Here is a 22,598-nt window from a genome sequence, read left to right as displayed (position 1 = left end):
ATAATCTCCAAACAACATAACTGATGCTCCATTTAGCGTCGTTGGACCCCTTCGGGTCTTGTAGGATCGAAGTAAAGCTGCTTTGTCAGTATAGTCCAGATAATGCACTATAACCTGCCTGGCTCTATTAGTGAAGCCTGGAGGTGTCTGCAAATGTTGACGGTCTGGTCCCACTCTGTGCTCCTTCCACTTTACAAGGCCCATCCATATTCAGCGCCTTTGGCAGGTCATATTCACATATGCGTTTTAAGTGTAGGGCAGGTATATTCTCTGGAAGACCCACTATTCGGATATTATTGTCTTGACCTATTTTCTAGATTATCAATTTTAGTTAACATCCGTTGCTTCTCACTTAAGAGTTCCTGAAGTTTCCCGTACGTATCCGCTACATCATCCTTCAACATGGAGATGCGCTGTTCCGCCTCATCTATGCGTGTTCCATGCTGGATAATGTCATTTTGGATTAGTTGCAATGAGGCCGATATAGTAGTCGCTAAAGTGTCCTGTATGTCTGGAGTGATCCGTTTGGCTACTTCTATAGCTAGTTTTTTATAGTTTATCATTGTCGCCAAACCATGAATGGCTCCATGCTATCATCAGATGGTCTTCGTGATCTGAGGAGGAACGGCTTACTGCCTGCTTCTCCTTTCTTGTCACTGGCGGAATAGTGGGCTTACAGACGAGACTCTCCAAAGCCCCCACAGAGAATGTACCTTAGGCAGCCCAGATATGCGGGACTCCACAACAAAAGACCGGATTAGTGCATTGTGGATCAAATCACTGCCGCTAGCCAGAATACATGTGGCTTTTGGCACCAAAGAATCCGGGCCGATTCTTTATATAAAAGAAGCGATTTACCTCCCTTGCAAGACGATAGCCGCTCCGATACGTCTCTCACAACAGCGATTCAGCAACTGAGCCACGACCACACCAGGGTTCTCCGAGCACCAACGTCGGCGTCAGGCACAATGTGGTACGTATGGCAGATTGAAAGTCGATATTTAAACCGACATTTACATCACGCAAGACCAAGCAGACACTTTGGATTTTTTCCCCCTGATCTCTGGCAGAGCACCAGTGTGGTGCTCTGCCAGAGATCAGGGGGAAAAAATCCAAAGTGTCTGCTTGGTCTTGCGTGATGCAAATGTCGGTTTGTGAGAAGGTAGGTCTGGAGAACTCCTTTCACCTTCCTCACATGTCGGCACCGGAAGTCTGCTTTTCTACTGAGTAGATTATTTATGGACCCTGGACCCTGCACTCTCCAAGGTGCCCCCCCCCCCCCATTCTCTTGATGGGTCTTATGGATATGACAAATGTTTAAGATCGGAATACATGTTCAGTTTTAACTTGTCTATCAGTAATGAATGAATATAAAGCAGAAGTACAAATGCTATGTTATCGATTAACTTATGAAATCGTTTTGTTTACAGATTGTACTTAAAGATCTAAAGAAGAAAGATAATGGCGTCCATGACATAGTAACTGTACTTACAATGAAAAGGTAACATTCCTATACTAAATGCTTCAACTTATTCATACACTCTGACAATGATGGTTGTATAGTTACTTATCCATGAAATGTAGCGTTTATGGGGTGAAATAGCTGCTTTTGATAAGGATATACATCAAGATCGCCTGCTGTAGGTTTGTTTTAAAGGGGTTTTCCGAGATCTAATATATATCTTAATTTATTGTCGAATGCTTTATTTTCCCACACATAAACCCCACTAAATACCTTTTTTATTACTTTTCCAGTAATTTCAGTGTTTTAACCCCTTTTGTGACCAGCCTATTTTAGGCCCTAATGACAAAGCTATTTTTTTATGGTTTTCCATCGCATTCAAAGAGCTATAAGTTTAAAGCTATAACTTTTTTTTTTTATTTTTTGCATCTACATAGCTGTATAAAGTCTTGTTTTTTGCAGGACAAGTTGTATTTTTTTAATAGCACCATTTTGGCATACATATAAATTGCTTAACTTTTTTTTTGGGGGGGGGGGGGGGAACAAACCGCAAGTTTGCCACACTTTTTTGCGTCCTAAATTTACGCTGTTTACTGTGTTGTATAAATAACACTAACTTTATTTAGCGGGTTGTTACGATTGCAACGATACCAAAGTTATATCGTTTTCTTGTTTTACTATGTTTACACAGTAAAAACACTTTTTTTTTTTTTTTTTTTTTGCGGGTGACAAAATATTTTTTATTTTATTTTTTCAAAGAATCTGTAGGTGTAGCTAAGTGTTTTTTTTTTTTTTTCTTCCATTTCCACTAAGACTAAAAGAGAAAAAGCACCACAACATTTGTAAAGCAATTTCTCCTGAGTAAAACAATACCCCATATGTGGTAGGGCTCAGAAGGGAAAGAGCTCCATTTGGCTTTTGGAGCTCAAATTTAGCAGGAATGATATGCGGAGGACATGTCGCATTTGCACAGCCACTGAGGGGTCAAAACAGGGGGAACCCTCTACAAGTGACCCTATTTTGGAAACTACACCACGTGAGGGTGTTTGCAGAAATAATCTTTTTTTTTTTCATTGTTGTACATGTTGTTACGGCCATGCCAATACCGAATATGTATGTATTGAGACTTATTTTAATGTTTATTGTAAAAAAGGTGTGTGTGTTTTTTTTAATTTAATATTACTTTTTTACTTTATTTTTAAACTTTAATGTACTGGCCTATATCTATATTGATTTTGTCTACAAGTCTGGCATCAAGCATTAAAGACCTTGTAAGGGCAGAAGTTAAAAATTCCCTTAAGTCCCTAAGAAAAAACAAAGATCAACCATCCACTTATAGTCAGTTGAATTTATCTGATTCTTCTGCTGAAGAAGGTTTTCAGTTAGAGGACGAAGGAGAGCTGAGCTCTTCAGATAGTACCTCGGATGGGGGAGGAAAGAATTTGTTCCTAGCAGAAGATATCAATCGGCTCCTTTAAAACTGTAAGCGCAACAATGAATATCTAGGACCCAAAAGTACCCTGTTCTGTATAGGACATTATGTTTGAAGGCTTAGGGCCCAAAAAGCAGAGAACCTTTCGCCTCTATAAGAACATAACAAGCCTCATCAAGAGGGAATGGAAGAACACAGATAGAAAGATTGGTATTTCGAAGTTCCTTAAAAGGAAATATCCATTTGATGATTTGGTCTGCAGAGATTGGCATAATTCCCCTAGACTTGACGCCCCAGTTGCAAAAAGATCTCTTCCCTTTGAGGATCTAGGTTCCTTATCTGATCCCATGGATAGGAAGGCAGATTATTACCTCAAAAAGGCCTGGGGTGCGTCTGTGGGGGCTTTTAAACCAGCCATTTCAGCCACTTGTGCAGCTAGGTCTCTAAAAATATGGCTGGTACAATTAGAGCTTCATATTAGAGACAAGACTCCTAGGGATCCAGTATTGTCTAAGGCAGCAGATATTCTGGATGATGCCTCAGTAGATTCTGTGCGTGCCTCTGCCCGATAAGCTGCCCTCTCAAACTCCGCTAGAACGGCTATCTTGCTAAAATCCTGGAAGGGGGACAATGGTTCCAAAGGGAAATTATGTGCAATTCCCTGCTCTGGAGATTTTCTATTTGTGCCCCCTCCTAGATGACCTATTAGAGAAAGCGTCTGATAGAAAAAGGGGGTTCCCTACACAAGTGAAGCCAGCGGACTCCGTTCCTCCCAAAAGGTTTAATCTAAAAAAACTAAACCCGGTGGACAGGAATTCAGGGCCTCGAAGTTCCCCAATAAGAACAAGGCCTTCCTTTTCAGGCCTCAAAACGACCCCAAGAACAGAGACCACCATCAATGACGCCAGAAGATCCCTGGTGGAGGGTCGTCTATCCCTATTTTACAAAAATTGGCAAAAAACAAAAAGCCCTACAGTCTGAAATTCTATCACTTTTATAAGAAAAGTGTTGTTGATTCAGGTCCTAAGTACAGAAACCGGCAAAGGCTTTTATTCCCCTTTCTTCCTTATGAAGAAACCGGAAGGGAGTTACAGGGTCGTAATTAATAAAAAAAAAAAAACTAAACTCTTGACCTACAAAATGTTTTGCAATCGTGTACTTATCGGCGGGACGGAATATAAGCTCTCTGCATTTGCGGATGATTTACTGGTTTATCTCACAAACCCGCATGTGTCTCTTCCCTCGTTGATGTCCGAGCTGTCCCGGTTTGGGTCATGGTCAGATTTTAAGATCAACCTCTCTAAGTCAGAGGCTCTAAATGTATCCCTTTCGTCCTCAACAGTATCACTGCTCAAGAGTAATTTCCCCTTTTCATGGCCCTCTAGGGGCATAACGTATCTAGGCACGCGTATAAGTAATGACCTTTCACAACTTTGTCAATAATTTAATTCCCCTACTGGTCAAATTTCGTACGGATCTTGATTCCTGGAATAAAAAAAGAATTATCTTGGTTTGGCCCTATTAATATTATAAAAATGTCACTCCTCCCCAGACTGTTGTACCTCCTGCAGACGATCCTCCATCCCATCCTCTTTTTTTGGTTACGTATCCAGCAATTCTTTGGATAATTCATCTGGCCCAGAGATGCAGGTGGGGTTTGTTTGCCGGACTGTTGTCTCTATTACCTGGCGTCAACGCGCGCTCGTGTGCTTGACTTTTTTCACAACCATGACTCAAAAGTTTGGGTTCGTTTAGCCCAACAACTATGCACCCGTACCCTGTCCACCATACCGTGGACCCGGTCTGGGAGCAGATCGACTCAAGCCTCATTTGTTGTTTCCCAGACTCTCCTGGCGTTACGTTCTTCTGGGGTGGGTGGTTCACTCATAGACCCCCGTTACGGACAACCCAGCATTTCCTGCAGGTGAGGCTCCACTCTTATTCTTAGGCAGGACATCCACTAATCCCATGTTCTTTACTCAAGTCCTTTCCAATTCCTCTCTACTCCCGTTACACACAATCTCTCCAACTGATGCGCCCTCAACACGCTACATGTTTGAATATGCCCAACTACAACATTTTTATAGTATAACCAACCGTCATGCCCACCTCCATCGCACGCTAACTGAATTTGAACGCCTATGTGTCTCCACCCTACACGCACTATCTCTGCATTATACAAACTACTGCTCTCCCAACGATGTGAACACCTTCCACCATTCTGCAAGGCTTTGGAAAGGGACTTGGACAAAACGTTCACTGATGTACAATGGAAACTGTGTTTTCTCCTCTCCGAAAAAGCCTCTATAACCACACGGGCTCAGGAAACTAGTTAAAAAATAGTATCAAGGTGGTATCGGGTCCCTACTGCCCTTCATAACTGGTACCCATCGGTGCCAGACAATTGTTGGCGCTATCATATGAGAAGTCACCGGGGTCTTGGTCCCTAATTTTCCTGAGGCGGCTCTACTATTCATGTTCCCTATGCCGCTACCCGTTTATAAACTATCTAACTAGACACCTCCTTCAGGCTGTAAAATCGGTTAACCCACGCAAGTGGAAAACGCTGCCCCCCCCCCCCAACGCTGGACTAGTGGTTCCAGGAGATTGCTCTAATGCAGAGAATGGAACATCTGCTGGCACATTCTCCAGCTGCTTCTACATGGTGTCATTGGGTTACATTCCTGTCTTCTCCTACATATTTGAACGTTATGACCTGAAATCTAATTCCCCCTCCCCTGCCTATGTGCTTTCACCTGTGGTAGCACTTGAGGCTCAGTGTGGTTTTTGCGCTCTCCAACCATTTCTCTACCAGGTGAATAGCTGCTTCTTTCTCATAATAGTCCGGAGATTAAGTCCAGGCTCGCCATGACTTGAGCCTTACCATATCCCTACTTTGCCCCTGTTTGTCTCCCTTCTATCTCTCCCTTCTCTTGTCTGTGTGGGGTGCCTCGCTCCCTGTGATAACGCTTATAGGATGCAGTTATACTTTATGTTGGTGACCGAAATGTTCTGTCTCCTATTGATGCAATGCTCCTGTTAACAATGTTTACACTTGCTGCTGATGTCTACTGTTAACCATGGGATGGGATGTCCACCCTCTCGTTTGGGCTTTGCCCTTATTTTATTTTAATTTTCACTGTGTGGAGGCCCTCCCTCCAAATGTGTTTTCTACTTGTTTGTTTCAAAACCAATAAAAACTTTGAATATGAAAAAAAAAAAAAATGTTTTGCATGGAGAGCATTTCCTCAACCATAAATCTCTTGTCCAAGGACTGTGTGATGGCATCACTACATCTGGAGGATGCATATTATCATGTACCAATATGCAGCTCTCACCAAAAATATCTAAGGGTAGCAGTGACAGAGTCCTCCCCTTTTGGCACTGCAAAAGCCCCGAGGGTTTTTCCAAAATTAATAGCAGAAATGACGTCTTACATCAGGACGAGACCTCCTCCTGATTCCATACCTTGACTATTTCCGAATAGTGGCGGAAACAACTCAGACCCTGGTTCGGCAGATAGAGGTAATTTGTTCTATCCTGTTGAACCTGGGATGGAACATAAATCGAACTTGATCCCCTCAAACAGATGTGTCTTTCTGGGAATTCTTCTAGACTCCCCCAGGCAGATGTCCTTCCTTCCAGAGGGGAAGATCAATCCCTTGATAGACCAGGTCTCTGAGCTATATTTAAACCATACGACATCTTTCAGGAAAGCTATGTCTGTTCTAGGCCTCATGACCTCGTGCATCTCCGCAGTATTGTGGGCTCCATTTCAGGTCCAAGGCTTTACAATGGTACATTGTAGATCAGTGGGACAGGAGCAGTCTCTCCCTAGAGCAACCCCTCCACATTTCATCTGCAGCCAGGCTGTTTTTCCGATGGTGGTACCTCAGGCGGGGCATTCCATGAGTAAGACCTACTCTCAACATAACCACGGATACAAGTCCCCTGGGGTTGGGGAGCTCATTACGACTTCTTTGTTCTTCTTGGTCAGTGTGCACAAAGGTCTTCTAACTTCAGAGAGCTGGCAGTGTTTTTTCAAACAATGAAAAACTTTTATACCGGCAATTTCAGGTCCGAATGTGAAGACAACACGACAGTGGTGCTTATAAATCATCAGGGTTGACGAGATCATTCCCACTGATGGATTTATCTTCCCAAATATTCTTTTTGGCAGAGCGCCACCTGTTGACCCTCTCAGCTGTCCACCTAAAAGGAAGGGACAACCAGGTCGCGGACTTCCTAAGCCGGAAGAGGTTACGCCAGTCCGAATGGTCTCTGAATACAAAAATATTTCAGAAGATAGTTTTCAAATAGGGAGTTCTTTCAATAGACCCGTTTTGTATCCAGAGAGAACAGAAAGGTCAAAAGATTCTTCTCCCTGGATCCCGCAGATGCATTTTGCCAGTGTTGGTTAGGAGAGGGTTATGCCTCCACCCGCCCCCCCATGTCTTCTCCCAAGAGTGATAAGAAAGAAAAGGGAAGACAGGGCTTCAATAATACTAGTAGCACCTTCTGGCCGAAGAGACCATGGTTCACATGGTTAAGGAGAATGTCCTCCAATCGTCCTTGGATTCTCCTGACAATACCAGATCTCCTATACCAGGGCCCAGTAATGCACCCAGAAATACAAACCCTTAATTTGACAGCCTGGAAACTGAAAGGGAAATCCTTAGACAGAGGGGGTTCTCAGAGTCTGTTCTTTCCACTCTGCTAGCAAGCAGGAAACCGGTTGCCTCAGGGATATATCTCCGAGCCTGGAAGGCATTTATACATTTTGCGGGAATAAACCGATCCCATAGCCAAACCAGATATCCCCTTGATACTAGATTTTCTCCAAGCAGTATTAAGTAAAAATCTCAAACCAAACACCTTAAGAGTTCAGATCTCTGCACTATGCTCCCCTTTTTTCTTTTTTTTTTTTTTAAATTTAGATTGGCAGAACACCCCTCGGTCAGGACATTTCTGACAGCCTCTTCTAGGCTTAAACCCCAGATTAGGTCCTCTGTTCCTCCATGGGACTTAAATATTCTCCAGGCTATGACCAATTCACAGTCTACTGGCTGCCGAACCTTTGTTAGGACCCAGAACTTGTTTATACAGTTCCAGAGGTTCGTAAATCCTTAGTGATATTTAGATACTGGACCAGGCATCTCCTTACGTCCAGGTCAGTTAAAACTGCTGCCCCCTTGGATTTTTAGGGGAATTACAGAAGGTGGGGAGAATAATTTCTTGGTCTAAATGAAATGGAGAGAGACTACTTTAGGAAGGAACCCTGGTAAAGTTTTCAAAATGACTATCTTCGAATAGTAGGGTATATGGAGGAAAGGCAGATAGTGCCTTATCTCGCGTACTCTACGTGCCGACGTGATGGCTAACATAAATGTAATTTTGAGTGTCAGCATTTTTAGGGTTATGGAGTCTAGTGGTTCGAACTGTGAATTGGTCATAGCCTGGAGAATATTTGACACTCAAAATTACATTTATGTTAGCCATCACGTCGGCACGTAGAGTACGCGAGATAAGGCACTATCTGCCTTTCCTCCATATACCCTACTATTCGAAGATAGTCATTTTGAAAACTTTACCAGGGTTCCTTCCTAAAGTAGTCTCTCTCCATTTCATTTAGACCAAGAAATTATTCTCCCCACCTTCTGTAATTCCCCTAAAAATCCAAGGGGGCAGCAGTTTTAACTGACCTGGACGTAAGGAGATGCCTGGTCCAGTATCTAAATATCACTAAGGATTTACGAACCTCTGGAACTGTATAAACAAGTTCTGGGTCCTAACAAAGGTTCGGCAGCCAGTAGATCGACTACAGCAAGATGGATTAAACAAGCCATATATTTAGCTTCTGTAAATCAGAATCTCCTGCCTCAGGAGTTCTTCAGGGCTCACTCCACCAGGGCTGTGTTCACTTCATGGGCCGAGAGAGGAGAAGCATCACTAGATCAGATATGCAAGGCTGCTACATGGAGTTCCCCTCACACCTTCCTCAAGCATTACCGATTACAACTGCATACAGCCTCTGACTTGGCTTTTGGTAGAAAGGTACTACAAGCTGTGATCCCACCCTAAATTTTGATTTCTATTGTACAACTCCAGGGGTGCTGTCATAGGTGAAAGGGTAAAAGATTGATTACTTAACGGTAATCGGTTTTTCAAGAACCTATGACCGCACCCCTCTGTTACACTCCCTATTCTTGTAGCATATATAATTCTCATAATGAGGAAAAATTCTCAATAGGAATCCAGTGGGATTCCTTGTAGATATTGTACATATTTGGAGGTGTGAGGTAACTTCACTTGGGTGGCGCAAAAGAAATTAAAAAAAATACATATGAACTAAACTAGTTCTCATCCCGAGTTCTTCCTAAAACTGGGCATGTGGAGAGGGGTGTCCTTTTTCTTTTTATATAATCAGGCTTCCTGTCTAGCGAATGGGATGTCTCTCCAGGGGTGCTGTCATAGCTTCTTGAAAAACTGATTACCGGTAAGTAATCAATCTTTTCTGTGCGGTCAGCCTAACCCACGATGCTCGGTGTCTGAATCTAAGACCCCAGGACTGCGCACCCTCACGGAATGTAGCCCTCTCTGATTGGGTAAAATCCTATTCCCAGCCCTTAAGGGCCCTTTCAAGGCTCTCACAAATTGTGGTTGAGTCCTTGGAAGACATCCATCCCAGATAGCGGTCCAGATCAACGCTTCCATGGAATCTCCTCCAGGTTCATCACACTCTCTCTTCCCTGTGGTAGACCATGAAAAAGGCCCAGAGATCACGTTCTTCACTGGCGTCCCCTGTTAGGGTTATAATCAGGGATGTCGTCTCTTTGCGGCATCAGTCGCTCTCCACTGAGCAATCCTCTGACTCCTAAAGAGACCAAAACCCAAAGTTAACCGCTGCTATGCAAGAATTGTTACGTGCTGTCAAGCGGTTACGTGGTTCGAATGACTTCCCCACCTATTCCTGGGGTGAGGTGCCTCTTTGCTGTCACCGCCGCCTGCATCCTTTCCCAAACCACAGCGAGTTTTAGAAAATCCTTTCCAAGGGACAAAAGCACCCTGACAGGCACTAGTACATCTCTAAATAGAAGAATCTGCTGTTTCTTTTCCAGCAAGGCTTCGTTTCCAAATGGACTTTTTCTCCTTCAGTGGATCCACCAGTATTGCAGCTGTACAAATGTACCACTGTTCCATTTTAAGATAAGGCAATACTTTTCTTGACCAGGTCTGCGTTTGTGGTGGCAGGGTCTAGCCTGTACCCAGCATTCGCCTCTACCTCGGTTAGCAAACCCTGTTCTGTCTGGGCTAAGCAACATCACTGTGATCTTTCAGACGGGTTTTCGCAGTAGGGTCTGACTGACCTAGTCTACCGACTTTTATACATGCCTCCAAGCATTTGTGAGGTCTCCCTTGCATCCACCCATTTTGCTGCCAGAGCGACCGCCAATTCGGTGGGCTTTTGATGCTTATTCTGGCTTAAATCTTGGATGGTGGACTCAAAAGTCCCTCGCGATCCTTCCCTTCACTGGGGGCAGACTATTTGGCAAGCATCTGGATTTAATTTATCTCTGAGCCTCCAGATCACCGTAGACACCTGGTCTTTCCTGCCTCTCCACATGCTTGTGATCTTCACGGATGTCACCCCCCCCCCCCCTCCAGTTGGGAAGGCAGTGTTTTGTCTCCTCACAGTTCAGTGCACTTGGTTGACAGGAGAAGCATGGCTACAGATCAATCTGCTGGAATTGAGGTCCATCTTCCTGGCCTTCTCCCATTTTGGACTTTTTTTTCCTTCCAGGGTCGTGTAGTTGGGGACCAGATCAAAAACTCAATGGCAGTCGCCTGCCTTAACCATTAAGGCGGCAGCACAGGATCTAGGTGCAATGTGTGATGTGAGTCTCCTCGGATCCTCCACTATGCAGAGAGCTACGTTTCAGCTCTGTTCGCAGTCCACATGCTGCTAGGGGAAAAGGGCTGAGGATTTTCAAATTTAAGGGATGCTGGATCTGAGAGAGTGGTCACTCCATATGGAGATTTTTCTCCTGAGTTCCCCACTTCTGATAGATCAGAAGTGGTGACCCTCTTAGCATCTTGTCTCAATCACAAATTCCAGTGCACGTGTCTAGGGCTCAAGATCCCGGGGCTGTCTACTCTCTAGTCACTCTGTGGGACAGAGTCTCCCTTCTGTACCTCTTGCCCTCCCCCTGTTTTTCAGAGTCTTCAAGCGTTTCAAGGCAGAGGGCATTTCAGTCTTCCTGCTGGCCCCAGATTATCCTCGCCAGGTCTGGTGCGCTGTCTCAATCTGATTGCACTGTGGCAACTTCCACTTCGTCACAGCTGCCTTTCCCAAGGTCCACTATTTCACTCCTCTTTTTAGCGAAGCTTCGTTTTGTGGTGTGGCTGTTGAAGCTGAGGTTTTGAGGACCCCGTCGCTCGTACCAACAGAAATAGTAACAGAGCTTTCATGCCCTGGTGTGTTCTATTTCCAGGTTTCTTTCCTTTTTAACTTGTAGTTTGGTTTGGATCAGGGCCTTGGCCTAACTTCCCTTAAAGACCAGATCTCTGCTCGCTCTCCCTTTCCGTTTCTAAAGCACATTGACTTTTCGTCCCCTGGTCAAGACGTTTCTTGCAGGTTGTAGCTCATGCAGTCCCTCCATTTTGCCATCCTACCTCATGCATAACCTGAAATAATGCCACATTCTGTTTTTTAGAGCCAACTTTTTTTCTCAAACCAGATTGTCCCTTGTGTGGCATTGGGCATGTTGTACAATGCTTTAACATAATTGGCACGGTGTAACTGTCCAGTAACGGCCATAGGCATTGGACACCTTTTTTGGTTGACCGCCATCGTTCTTTGCTACATCTTATACAAAAGATATGTAGATGCAAGATTAGTCTTCTTATTTTTAGGGGAGACTAGATAAATGGGCATGTAGTAATAATGTAACCTGCCCAACTTTGTTTCTCCATATGACGGATATCGAATGACTGGTAGCACCCATAGACAATAGACCACAATAGATTTTTGGCAGATCCTGTAGATATTGACAGGATCCACTGCCAGAAATCTAACATCTATGGCCAGCTGTACCGTCACATTTTAAGACTGTTTGAAAATCTTTGTCCTCTACAGGGTCACTGTAATTGTAGGCTCTGGAGAAAGCTGTTCAGCCTTTTATAAATGGGGAAGACTGGGGTGATTTTCAGTGGGATTTTCAGACTTGAGGGCAGCCTCTATGTTTAAAAAAACTGACCTGAAGGTCAGTGTCGAATTGTCCCTCATAAAGCTCTGTCTAAATATCCCAGCGTATGTGGCGAATGTGAAGCCTCATAGCCTGCTGTACAGTGGTATACACTGCATGTAGGATCCATAGGGTTAAAATAAAATTATTTGGTTGGCCAGTTTTATCATAATTTTTTGTCTTTTTTTTCTTTTCTACAGGGATGGCTCATTACATGTAACTTGCACTGACAAAGACACTGGACAGTCAGAAATGATCACCGTTGAAGATTCATCTTAGTGCTCTTTAACAAGGATTAGTTCTGCCACATTAATATGAGGCAAAGGACAGTTTAAAAAGAAACCAGTGGCAATGTTCTGTACACTCTTATTAGTCTAATCTTAATATCATAATATGCTTCTTAATGGAGCCTTCAATTTGTTCCTTTAGTTGCTTGTACATACAACATTGTCCACAACATTTCATATGGTTAAGATATCAACTATGATTCCTGTTCTGTTTTTTTATTAGAGAAACTGCAGTTCATCCAAAAGGATATTAACTAATGTTTCAGTATTCAGTTCTTCATGTAAAACATTAATCTGTACTTCTTTCAGCACCCGTATTTACAGCGAGAGAGAGATAGCTATAATGCATTTCATGAATATATTGATTATGCTCGTATGTGTCCCACATTTTGCTCGTAGAGAACGTTTGACATGTAAGATGGCATTATAGTAAGGAATATGTATCAATACTGTTGCAAAGAACAAGTGGAGGAGTTGCCCATAGCAACCAGTCTGGTTACTGCCTTAATTTTACAAAGAGCTTTAGAAAAATAAGAACTGGAATTTGGTTACTACGGGCAACTTCTAACGTTTCCCATGCACTAGTTTTAAGACCTCTACACCATTGTCCCCTGAGGACCCTTTCCATTGGCTCTGTAAATATATATATTTCGGTTTATTGTAATACCCTTTTACTATTGTAAAGCAAACTGACAAATCAACATTATAAGTAATTGACTCTTTTGACATACTATTTTTCGTCATTATTATTTTTTATTTTTGTCTTACAAGGCTGTATGTGTCTGTTTTAACTTGTAATAAGTAAAGTTTAAAAAAAAAGGTAACCCAGCCAAAATATCCAAATTATATGGTCTGGTTATTTTCTGAAAACTGTGTAAAAAGTTGTGCACAAATTGTATAATGAGGTCCCTTTATAAACCTTTTTAGCCCCTTAAGGACGCAGCCTAGTTTGGGCCTTAAGGCTCAGAGCCCATTTTTCAATTCTGACATATTTCACTTTATGTGGTAATAACGTTGGAATGCTTAAACCTATCCAAGCGATTCTGAGATTGTTTTCTCGTGAGACATTGTGCTTTATGTTAGTGGTGAAATTTGGACCATATATTCAGTGTTTATTGGTGAAAAATTGCAAAATTTAGAGAAAATTTATAAAAAATAGCATTTTTCAGATTTTAAATGCATCTGCTTGTAAAACAGATGGTTATACCACCCAAAATGGTTACTAGTTCAAATTTCCCATATGTCTACTTTTAGATTGGCATAGTTTTTTTTTTGAACATTCTTTTATTTTTCTTGGACGTTACAAGGCTTAGAACGTAAACAGCAATTTCTCATATTTTTAAGTATTTCAAAAGCCTTTTTTTTTTTAAGGTACCCGTTCGGTTCAGAAGTGGCTTTGAGGGGCCTATGTATTAGAAACCCCCATAAAACACCCCATTTTGAAAACTAGACCCCTCAAAGTATTCAAAACAGCATTTAGAAAGTTTGTTTAACCCTTTAGGCATTTCACAGGAATTAAAGCAAAGTGGACGTGAAATTAGCACATTAAATTTTTCTTGCTGAATTTCAATTGTATTAATTTTTTTTTCTGTAACACAGAAGGTTTTACCAGAGAAACACTACTAAATATGTATTGTCCAGATTCTGCAGTTTTTAGAAATGTCTCACATGTGTCTAGTGCGCTCCTGGACTAAAACACAAGCCCCAGAGGCAAAGAAGCACCTAGTGCATTTTGAGGCCTCTTTATTAGAGTATCTTTTAGGCAGCATGCCAGGTTTGAAGAGGTGTTGAGGTGAGTAAACAGTAGGAATCCCCCAAAAGTGACCCCATTTCGGAAACTACACCCCTCAAGGAATTAATGTATGGTTGTTGTTACCATTTTGACCCCGCAGTTTTTACACGGCACGTGTTTTGAATTGGGCTGTGAAATTTAAAAACTAACATTTTTTCCAATAAAATGTCATTTTTCATCAAAATGTCTTATTTTCAAAGGGAACAAAATACCCCATTTTGTTGCCCAATTTGTCCTGAGTGCAGCAATACCCCATTTGTGGTGATAAACTGCCGTTTGGGCCCATGGGAGGGCTCAGAAGGAAAGGACCACCATTTGGCCTACTGGGGATTTTTTGGTGCGAAGTCATGTATGCAGAAGCCCCCGAGGTACCAGTACAGTTGAAACCCCCGAGAAGTGACCCCGTTTTAAAACTACACCCCTTAAGGCATTTATCTAGAGGTGTAGTGAGCATTTTGACCGGAGACATACACCCCATAAACTGTAATATGGGTTCTCGCGGGTATGGCAATACCCTACATGTGGCTGTTATCAGCTGCCTGAGCACACAGCAGGGCTCAGAAGGGAAAGATGAGGGGGATAAGCTGTGCGAAGTACATCACTGTAAGTAAAACTGGGGTAGATTAAAAATCAAAGGATGTATGATACATTTTAAAACACTTTCATACAGAGCCTTCGTTTTTCAGGAAATGTGTCACATTGATATTTTGTGTCCTCCCTTATCCCCCTCTTATAGAAGACTTTGCTGCTCTTTTGACTTTTTCCCTTCTTGCCAGTTTGGGGAACTTCTCCTGGAAAGTGTTGCCCTGGTGCAAGGCGTGTTGCCTCGCTTCCAGAAGTACTGGGAGCCCCCCCCCCCCCCCTTCCTGGTCCCTAAAAATTAGTTTCTTGATAACCACCTCTTGAAATTCCAGGAAAGTTCACCTCTGCCCTGTACATCGACGTAGCACGTACGCATTGTATAATGCCATCTGTATGATGTGCACGGCCAGCTTCTTGTACCACACCTCATGGCGCTGAAGGGCTTCAGGACTTGATCTGACAAGTCCACCCCTCCCATGTACCTATTGTAGTCCAGGATGCAGTCTGGTTTGGGGATCTCTGTACTGGTACCTCGTACAGGTACATGGGTATTGGTGTGGGCATGTATTGTTGTCAATAAAAGGACATCTCTCTTGTCTTGTACTTGACACACAATATGTTGCTGCTAGATTGTGCCCTGCTCTCACCCCTTCTGGGTGTTTGCCCAAGCAGAGTCTTAGGGAGACCTCTCAGATTTCTTCTAGCACTGCCGCATGCCGCAGTACTTCTGGAAGCGAATTATCCAGGTAGAGGTAGTAACCCTGGTCCTGCAGTGGGTGCACCAAATTCAAAACAATCTTTGCATTGACTCCCAGTAAGGGGGGGGCATTCTGGGGGCTGAATACTGGTGTCCTTTCCTTCATATATCCTAAATTTGTAGGTATACCCTGATGCACCCTCGCACAGCTTATACATCTTCACACCATACCTTGCCCTCTTACCCGGCAGGTACTGGCGGAATTGAAGCCTCCCTTTAAAATGTACCAAAGACACATCAATAGAAATACGGAGAAAAAGCACTATGCACACCAAAGTGGAAATTCTTTTGCAGATAAATAATTTATTATATTTATAGCCAATGACAGTGTAGTGCGACGTTTCGGTCAATACCATGACCTTCCTCAGGCACTTAGTCAATGTACGATCCTGTACGGATGGCGCATTAGTATGGCGGCTGACCGCTGTGACCCGCTCTATGTACTATCATGGCATTACAAATTGGCTGCTACCAGGCTATATAGGCTGTGCCTCATGATTTACGCATTAGCCCTCCATGTTTTATACACTGCACCCACACTTCATGCATCACTCACGTTCCTGACCCTTTTAGTACTGCCCCCTATATTTTACACTTTATTCACCACTCACTATACTCAGTACTGCCCCCTATATTTCACACATTATTACCACTTGCACATTATACACTATTCATTTACTTTTAACTACATATCCCATGCACCATACGCCACTCCCCTCAAAGCTAGTGGGAGTGGCTATTATTTAAACGCACCTGTGCACCTTCCTTGAGCAGCATTTCTGACCTGTCTGCGTCCTGTTGGGATTATACCTGCCCAATTTGTGAGTATGGCCAGTTTTTAATCCTATTCTGTGTCCCACTTTTTTCTGTGGTGTACACTGCACTACATGCGTAGTGCAGTGTATTAGAGCTGTCAGCTACTCACTGACAGCAGGACCCACTAGGCTTCTGCCGATGGCATAGCCGGACGCCATTGTTAGGTGTCCGGTTGCCATAGTCACCATCGCCGGCCGCTATCGTGTAGCAGGCCGGCGATGGTAGCTTAACCCCTAAAAAGCTGCGTTCGGTATTGAACGCGGCTTTTAGGGGGTTAATCAGCGGGGACACAGCGATCGGTCACCGCTATAGGAGCTGCGACAACTGCTGTACGAGACAGCATCTGTCACAGCTCCTGCATGTGTCGGGAAGACAGCCGAAATGGCCGTTACTCCCGCGACGTAATATTCCTTCGCTGATCGCGAACGGGATGGTCAGTACGTCGGAATATTACGTCGCTGAGCGTTAAGGGTTTTTCCCATGAAGGACATTGAAGACATAGCCAAAGGATATGTCATAAATATCAGATAGATGCGGGTCCTGACTAATTACACTAAAATAAACATGCACTATATCAATTTATGTTAAACAATGCCGATCACAAATAAAAGGTCTATTTTAGGATAAAACTATATTACCAGAAGAAAAATTGGCTGAAAAGTTAAAAAAAAAAAAAAAAAAAAAAACCTTTTTTTTTCACTATCATTTTTAAACTAGAAGCCTAAAAAATGTAAAATGGCAAAGCAGATGTGTATAAAAATTATGAAACAAGAGACCTGCGTTGTCTACAAAAGAAGGCCTAAAAATCACGTCGCTAGCCCAACAAATGGAAAAAAAAAGTTATAGCAGTTTAACGCGTGCTAACAATTCCTAAACTGTCTGGTCATGAAGGCTCAAAATAGCCCAGTCCTGAACCGGTTAAATGATAGTGGTGTAATCCACAAGAAATTCTGCAGCAGCATCCAGATTTTGCCATGGATTTGTTGGGCTACGTGTAGCCTAAATGTCGCTCCTTTGCAGGAGTACAGAATCTTTTCAGGTCGGAGGAACACATTGTTAGATTGTGGCCCTTGGAAATGGTACAATCTGACAATCTCCCCTTTTGTGGGCCATTAATGCATATTGTCAGTATATGCCATAAATGTCCAACTATTTTGAATAGTACGTCTGCACTACTATGTTATGCCAAGTGCAGAGCCTACAGAGATCGGTGCATGACGCACGGATTCAAAGAGCTTGAAAGTGAGAATACCAGTCATGCACTGCCCTTTCAGGCTTGCACTAGGCATAACACCGTAAGGGCTTGTCCACACGTAACTGAATTGCTGCAGAAAATTTCTGCGGCATTTCCGCTAAAACTAGCAGACAGTGCGTTTTTTGCACAGCGTAATATTTCCAAGTTTTTGACTGCAGAAAATGGTGCGGATTTTGCTGCAGTTTTTTCAAGTCTGTGAGATTGCTACATCTCCCGAAAAACGCAGCAATTCGGTCCACTTTCCGCAGCAGGAATTGACATGCTGCAGAACGAAAAATGCACCGCAAGTACATTTCTGCACGGAAATTTTACGCAGCGTGTGGATCAGATTTAGGCTATGTTCACATGCTTGGCAAAAACCGTCTGAAAATACGGAGCAGTTTTGAAGGGAAATCAGCCCCTGATTTTCAGCCGTTTTGTAAGCAACTAGTGTTTTTTATAGCCGTTTTTGGAGCTGTTTTTCTATTGTCAATGAAAAACGGCTTAAGAAGTGATATGCACTTTTTACGAGGCATTTTTTTACGCGGCAGTTATTAAAACACTCTGAGAATGGAACGCTGTTTTTCATATTGAAATCAATGTTCAGATTTTTGGAGGCGTTCATCCCCTGCATTTTTAGCAATTTTCCAGGGCATTTACAGCCCGAAAAACAGCTAAAAATAGCCCATGTGAACATACCCTTAAGTCTCACCCACTTTGCTGCTACTATATGCCGCTGCATATTTTCCGTCCGCAAAATACCCAGCAATTCCGTTACATGGGGACAAGCCCTAAGAACTTTGCCAGGTTTGCTCTTTTAAGTTGCTTTAATTTCCCGGTTATGACAGAAGTATGGGTTAAATGTCGGGAAGGGGTTAATTTTGGCCGTGGATGCATATAAATGTGGCGCATCGGTACATGTGGGTCACTCCCCCAGAACACTTGCCTAATTAATGCTGCATATGTCCATTTGTGAGCATTTCGGAGGAGAAGCAAAATGGATGACTGAAAACACACATTAGAGTCACAATTAGAGACTAACACAATCTAAACTAACAAAACAATTAATTGTACTGTACATGTCTTTATTGAGCACATTGAATAAACATCCACAGTGCTGGGTCCTCTTCAAATCATGCCACAGCACCTCGATAAGATTAACTGCTATGAAAACATTTTGGTGACAATATTGTTTTGTTTCATTGGATTGTATGCATATGTTTATTAGCATGTTTCTAAACTACATTTATTAAAAATGTTGCACTATTTCAGTGCTGCAGCTTCTATGTATTCACTTTACATAGAAGCTGCAGAAAGCTGAATCCCTCATTAAGCTGGACTGACGTCCTGTGCCTCTTACACACGATCTAACCCGAATGCTGATCAAATCTAAGTTGTGCTACGAAGTTCCACTTCAGTCTCATCTATCCATATAACATTTCCCCAGAAGCATTGTGGAATATCCAGATGTTCTTTTTGAGAAGCAGTGGCTTTCTTTGTAGTGTCCTTCCATGCATGCCATTCGAGTCAAGTATTCTAATTGTGGACACATGAGCAGAGGTTTCTGCGGTCTGCAGTTGGTCTTTTGCGATTAAAGGGAACCTGTCACCAGCATTTCACCTATTAAACCAGCAATACCTGGTGGTCGTGGGTGAAAAATCATTTCTATATAACCTATAATTGTCGGCTCTGTAGCTTTAGTATTCAGTTTTTTAGTGTTCCCACACCGTATGCTAATGAGCATAAAAGAGTCAGATCTTCATTTGAAAAGAGTCAAATCTTCATTTGAAAAGAGTCATATTTTCATTCCTCAAGTCTTTCCGAGTTCACCCCGCTTCCTTACTTTTGATTGACAGCTCCTCACCTTCCCCCAGCACACAAAATCCTGCAGTTGTGCATTGATGTCGTCTTCTGGTGTGTGCACACAAAGGGACACCGGATTATTACGATAAAAGGCGCAAAATGTTTGCAGACCGTTATTTACAGTCGGTGGAGGAGTTTAGGAGAGGGGATAACGGCAATGAACTTTTGATAGCAGCGGCCAGTGAGGGATATGTAAAGCTCAATAGGTGAAATGCTGGTGACAGGTTCCCTTTAAGCTTTGGTTTCTTTTTTACCTCTTTCAGGATTGCCATTGTGATCCTAACAGGACGCCCACTCCTAGGTAGATTAGCAACAGTCCAGAATTTTCACTATTTGTCAACAATCTGCTTTTGCAGCCTTTTCCAGCATTATGCTTCTCTAGAACACCTCTTCTGAGAGTTGTTTGCCCCGTGGCAAGGTACACACTGACCAAACTTTATTGAGGAAAACAGACTCGTCAAAAACCAGGTTTTGTGTTCTTTTCATTTAATGGACAACGCATTGTAATGCCTATGGCCACGGGCCGTCAGGTTCACTCACCTCCTGAACTGTGAGCGCTGGTCCACATCTCAGAAGACGCCAGTGCTCACTTCTGCTCTTAAAGGGCCAGCGCGCGCACCTGAAATTAGTACTAAATTAGCCCATGAGCACCCTGGACTATAAGGGCCCAGCCTGTTCCTGCAATGCCTGAGCATTGTTGTCGTACCCAAAGTTTGTCTAAGCAAATGGTCTCCTAGTGTTTTCCAGTTCCCAGTGTTCCCCGGCCCTGTACCCGTGTCCCGTGCTAGCCGAGCCTGTCTTTCTAATGTCTGAGCTGCCACAGGTACACTATACGACTATAGACTGTGACCTGCGTCCTGTTGGCCAGCTGCCATACCGTCAAGGCGGTACGGCTCAGTGGGTCCACGTACCCAACGTGACAGTACGCTCAGGCCATGGACCACGCTGTTCGATCCAAGACCAAGATGATGTCACAAGAGATGCGGGCAGATATGCTAGACCTCCGGGCTTGACAGGACCAACTCCTCCAGGCCTTGAACATTATCGCATGTCGGCAGGAGGTGCAAGCGGCCGTTCCTCCTACTACACCTCCTGGCAGTGTTGATCCCCGAGTTTATTTGCCACTTCCTGACCGCTATGATGGAGACGCAGGGACCTGTCCTGGATTTTTGAACCAGTGCCAGATCCACTTGAGCTTGTATGCAAGGGCATTCTCGTCTGGTATCGCAAGGGTCGCTTTCATCATCTCTCTCCTCACTGGCAGAGCCCTTGCATGGGCGAATCCTATCTGGGAGAGACAATGACCAGAGACCCATGACTTCCAGGAGTTCCTCTGGACATTTTGCACGATGTTTGAGGAGCCTGGAAGAGTCTCGTCTGCAGCCACCTCCTTGCTGATCCTACGCCAAGGAGACCCCTCCATGGGTGAGTACGCCATCCACTTCCGCACCCTGGCAGGAGAACTGTTGTGGAACGATGAGGCCTTGGTGGCTGCATTTTGGCAGGGACTGTCTCCTAAGATTAAGGACGAGCTTGCCGCCCGAGATCTACCGTCTGCCCTGGATGACCTCATCCTTCTGGCCGCCCCGATTTGATATAAGGATCCGAGCACGGCTCCAAGAAGCTCGTTGGGAGAAAGGACTCCCTAGTCCGGTCCCTACTTTGCAGCAAACCCTGCTGTCCTCAGATGCCGTTCCTCCTAAGGAGTCGATGAGGACAGACCAGTTTAAGCTATCTACCCAGGAGAGACAATGCAGACGCATCTCGGGACTCTGTCTATATTGGGGCCTCCGAGGCCATCTTGTGCGTCTGTGTCCCCAAAAGACCCAGAGCCTAGGGTTGGTGGGAGAGACAATCTTGGGTAAAGAAGGACTCTCGTCTAAATTGTCCATTCCCGTGACCATAGTGTCCGGCGAGAAAACGCATCGGGTCTCTGCGTATCTGGATTCGATCCGCTGCTAAGTTAATTCGTAGAGACCTGGTGGATCTTCTCCACTTGCCTCTGGAGAGGCCGTTGATGGTTGCATCTGGAAATGGACCTCTGCCAGACCCATTTGTAGCTGTGACCAAGCCGCTGAGGCTCCAAGTGGGAGCCCTCCACTCCGAGCTCCTCTCGTTCTTTGTCCTGCCCAAGGCCATCAACCCTGTGCTGCTGGGTCTGCCTTGGCTCCGACTACATGCCCCAGTCCTAGACTGTTGATGAGAAGAAGCAAAAATGACCTGATGAAGATGCCGGTACGGCATTGAAACGCGTAGTCATACTATCAATAAATTCCATTCATTCTTATACTTATATATAATTCTTATATATTATCAACAATCCGAACCTTCAAAGCATTTTGGTTCCATTGAAGTGCAGCAGCGCCCGCGGTGACTCCTTTTCCTGCTAACCCAGCCCAGTCCTAGACTGGAATTCTGGAGAGGTTCTCCAGTGGGGCTTCAAGTGTCTCAATCATTGCCTGGTACAGATTAGTTTGGCTCAACCTCCTCTGCCTCGGTCCTTGGCAAGATTGCCTGGTCGTTGTTCTGCATTTTCGGACATCTTCAGCAAGAAAGAGGCGGAGACGCTGCCACCACACCGGGCGTATGACTGTCCTATCGACCTAGTTCCTGGTGCTTCCCTTCCCTGTGGTAGGGTATATCCTCTCTCCTTGCCGGAGACTCTGTCCATGTCCGCCTATGTTAAAGAGAACTTGGAGAGGGGCTTCATACGGAAGTGTTCCTCCCCGGCAGGAGCCAGGTTCTTCTTAGTCAATAAAAACTATGGTTCTCTGCGTCCTTGCATCGACTACCGGGGTCTCAACCAGATCACGGTGAAAAATAAGTATCCATTGCCATTGATCTCTGAACTGTTTGATCGTATACGTGGTGCCAAGATTTTTTCTAAACTAGACCTGCGTGGGACTTACAACCTAATCTGGATTCGCCAGGGTGACAAATGGAAGACTGCATTTAACACCCGTGACGGACACTATGAATATCTAGTAATGCCCTTCGGCCTGTGTAATGCTCCCGCGGTCTTCCAGGAGTTTGTTAATGACATCATCTGCGACCTCCTCTGTTTGTGTTGTGGTCTATCTTGATGACATCTTGATTTTTTTTGTTTCTCTAGATCCAATGACTCATCG

The 22,598-nt window shown here is 43.9% G+C and overlaps 1 protein-coding gene across 1 annotated transcript in view; it reads left to right on the top strand.

Moving 5' to 3' along the window:
* HSPA14 (heat shock protein family A (Hsp70) member 14) overlaps positions 1-13,269 on the top strand; it is a 42,905-nt gene extending 29,636 nt beyond the window's left edge. The window contains exons 13-14 of the mRNA XM_075857387.1: positions 1,431-1,501; positions 12,340-13,269. Of these exons, the coding sequence (XP_075713502.1) occupies positions 1,431-1,501; positions 12,340-12,418 (150 nt within the window). The 3' untranslated portion in view covers positions 12,419-13,269. The remainder of the gene's footprint in view (positions 1-1,430; positions 1,502-12,339) is intronic.
* Positions 13,270-22,598: the final 9,329 nt, after the last annotated feature.

The sequence above is a fragment of the Rhinoderma darwinii genome, chromosome 3, assembly GCF_050947455.1.
Source record: "Rhinoderma darwinii isolate aRhiDar2 chromosome 3, aRhiDar2.hap1, whole genome shotgun sequence".
In the NCBI taxonomy this organism is placed as follows: Eukaryota; Metazoa; Chordata; class Amphibia; order Anura; family Rhinodermatidae; genus Rhinoderma; species Rhinoderma darwinii.
This window is presented reverse-complemented; position numbering and strand designations above follow the sequence as displayed.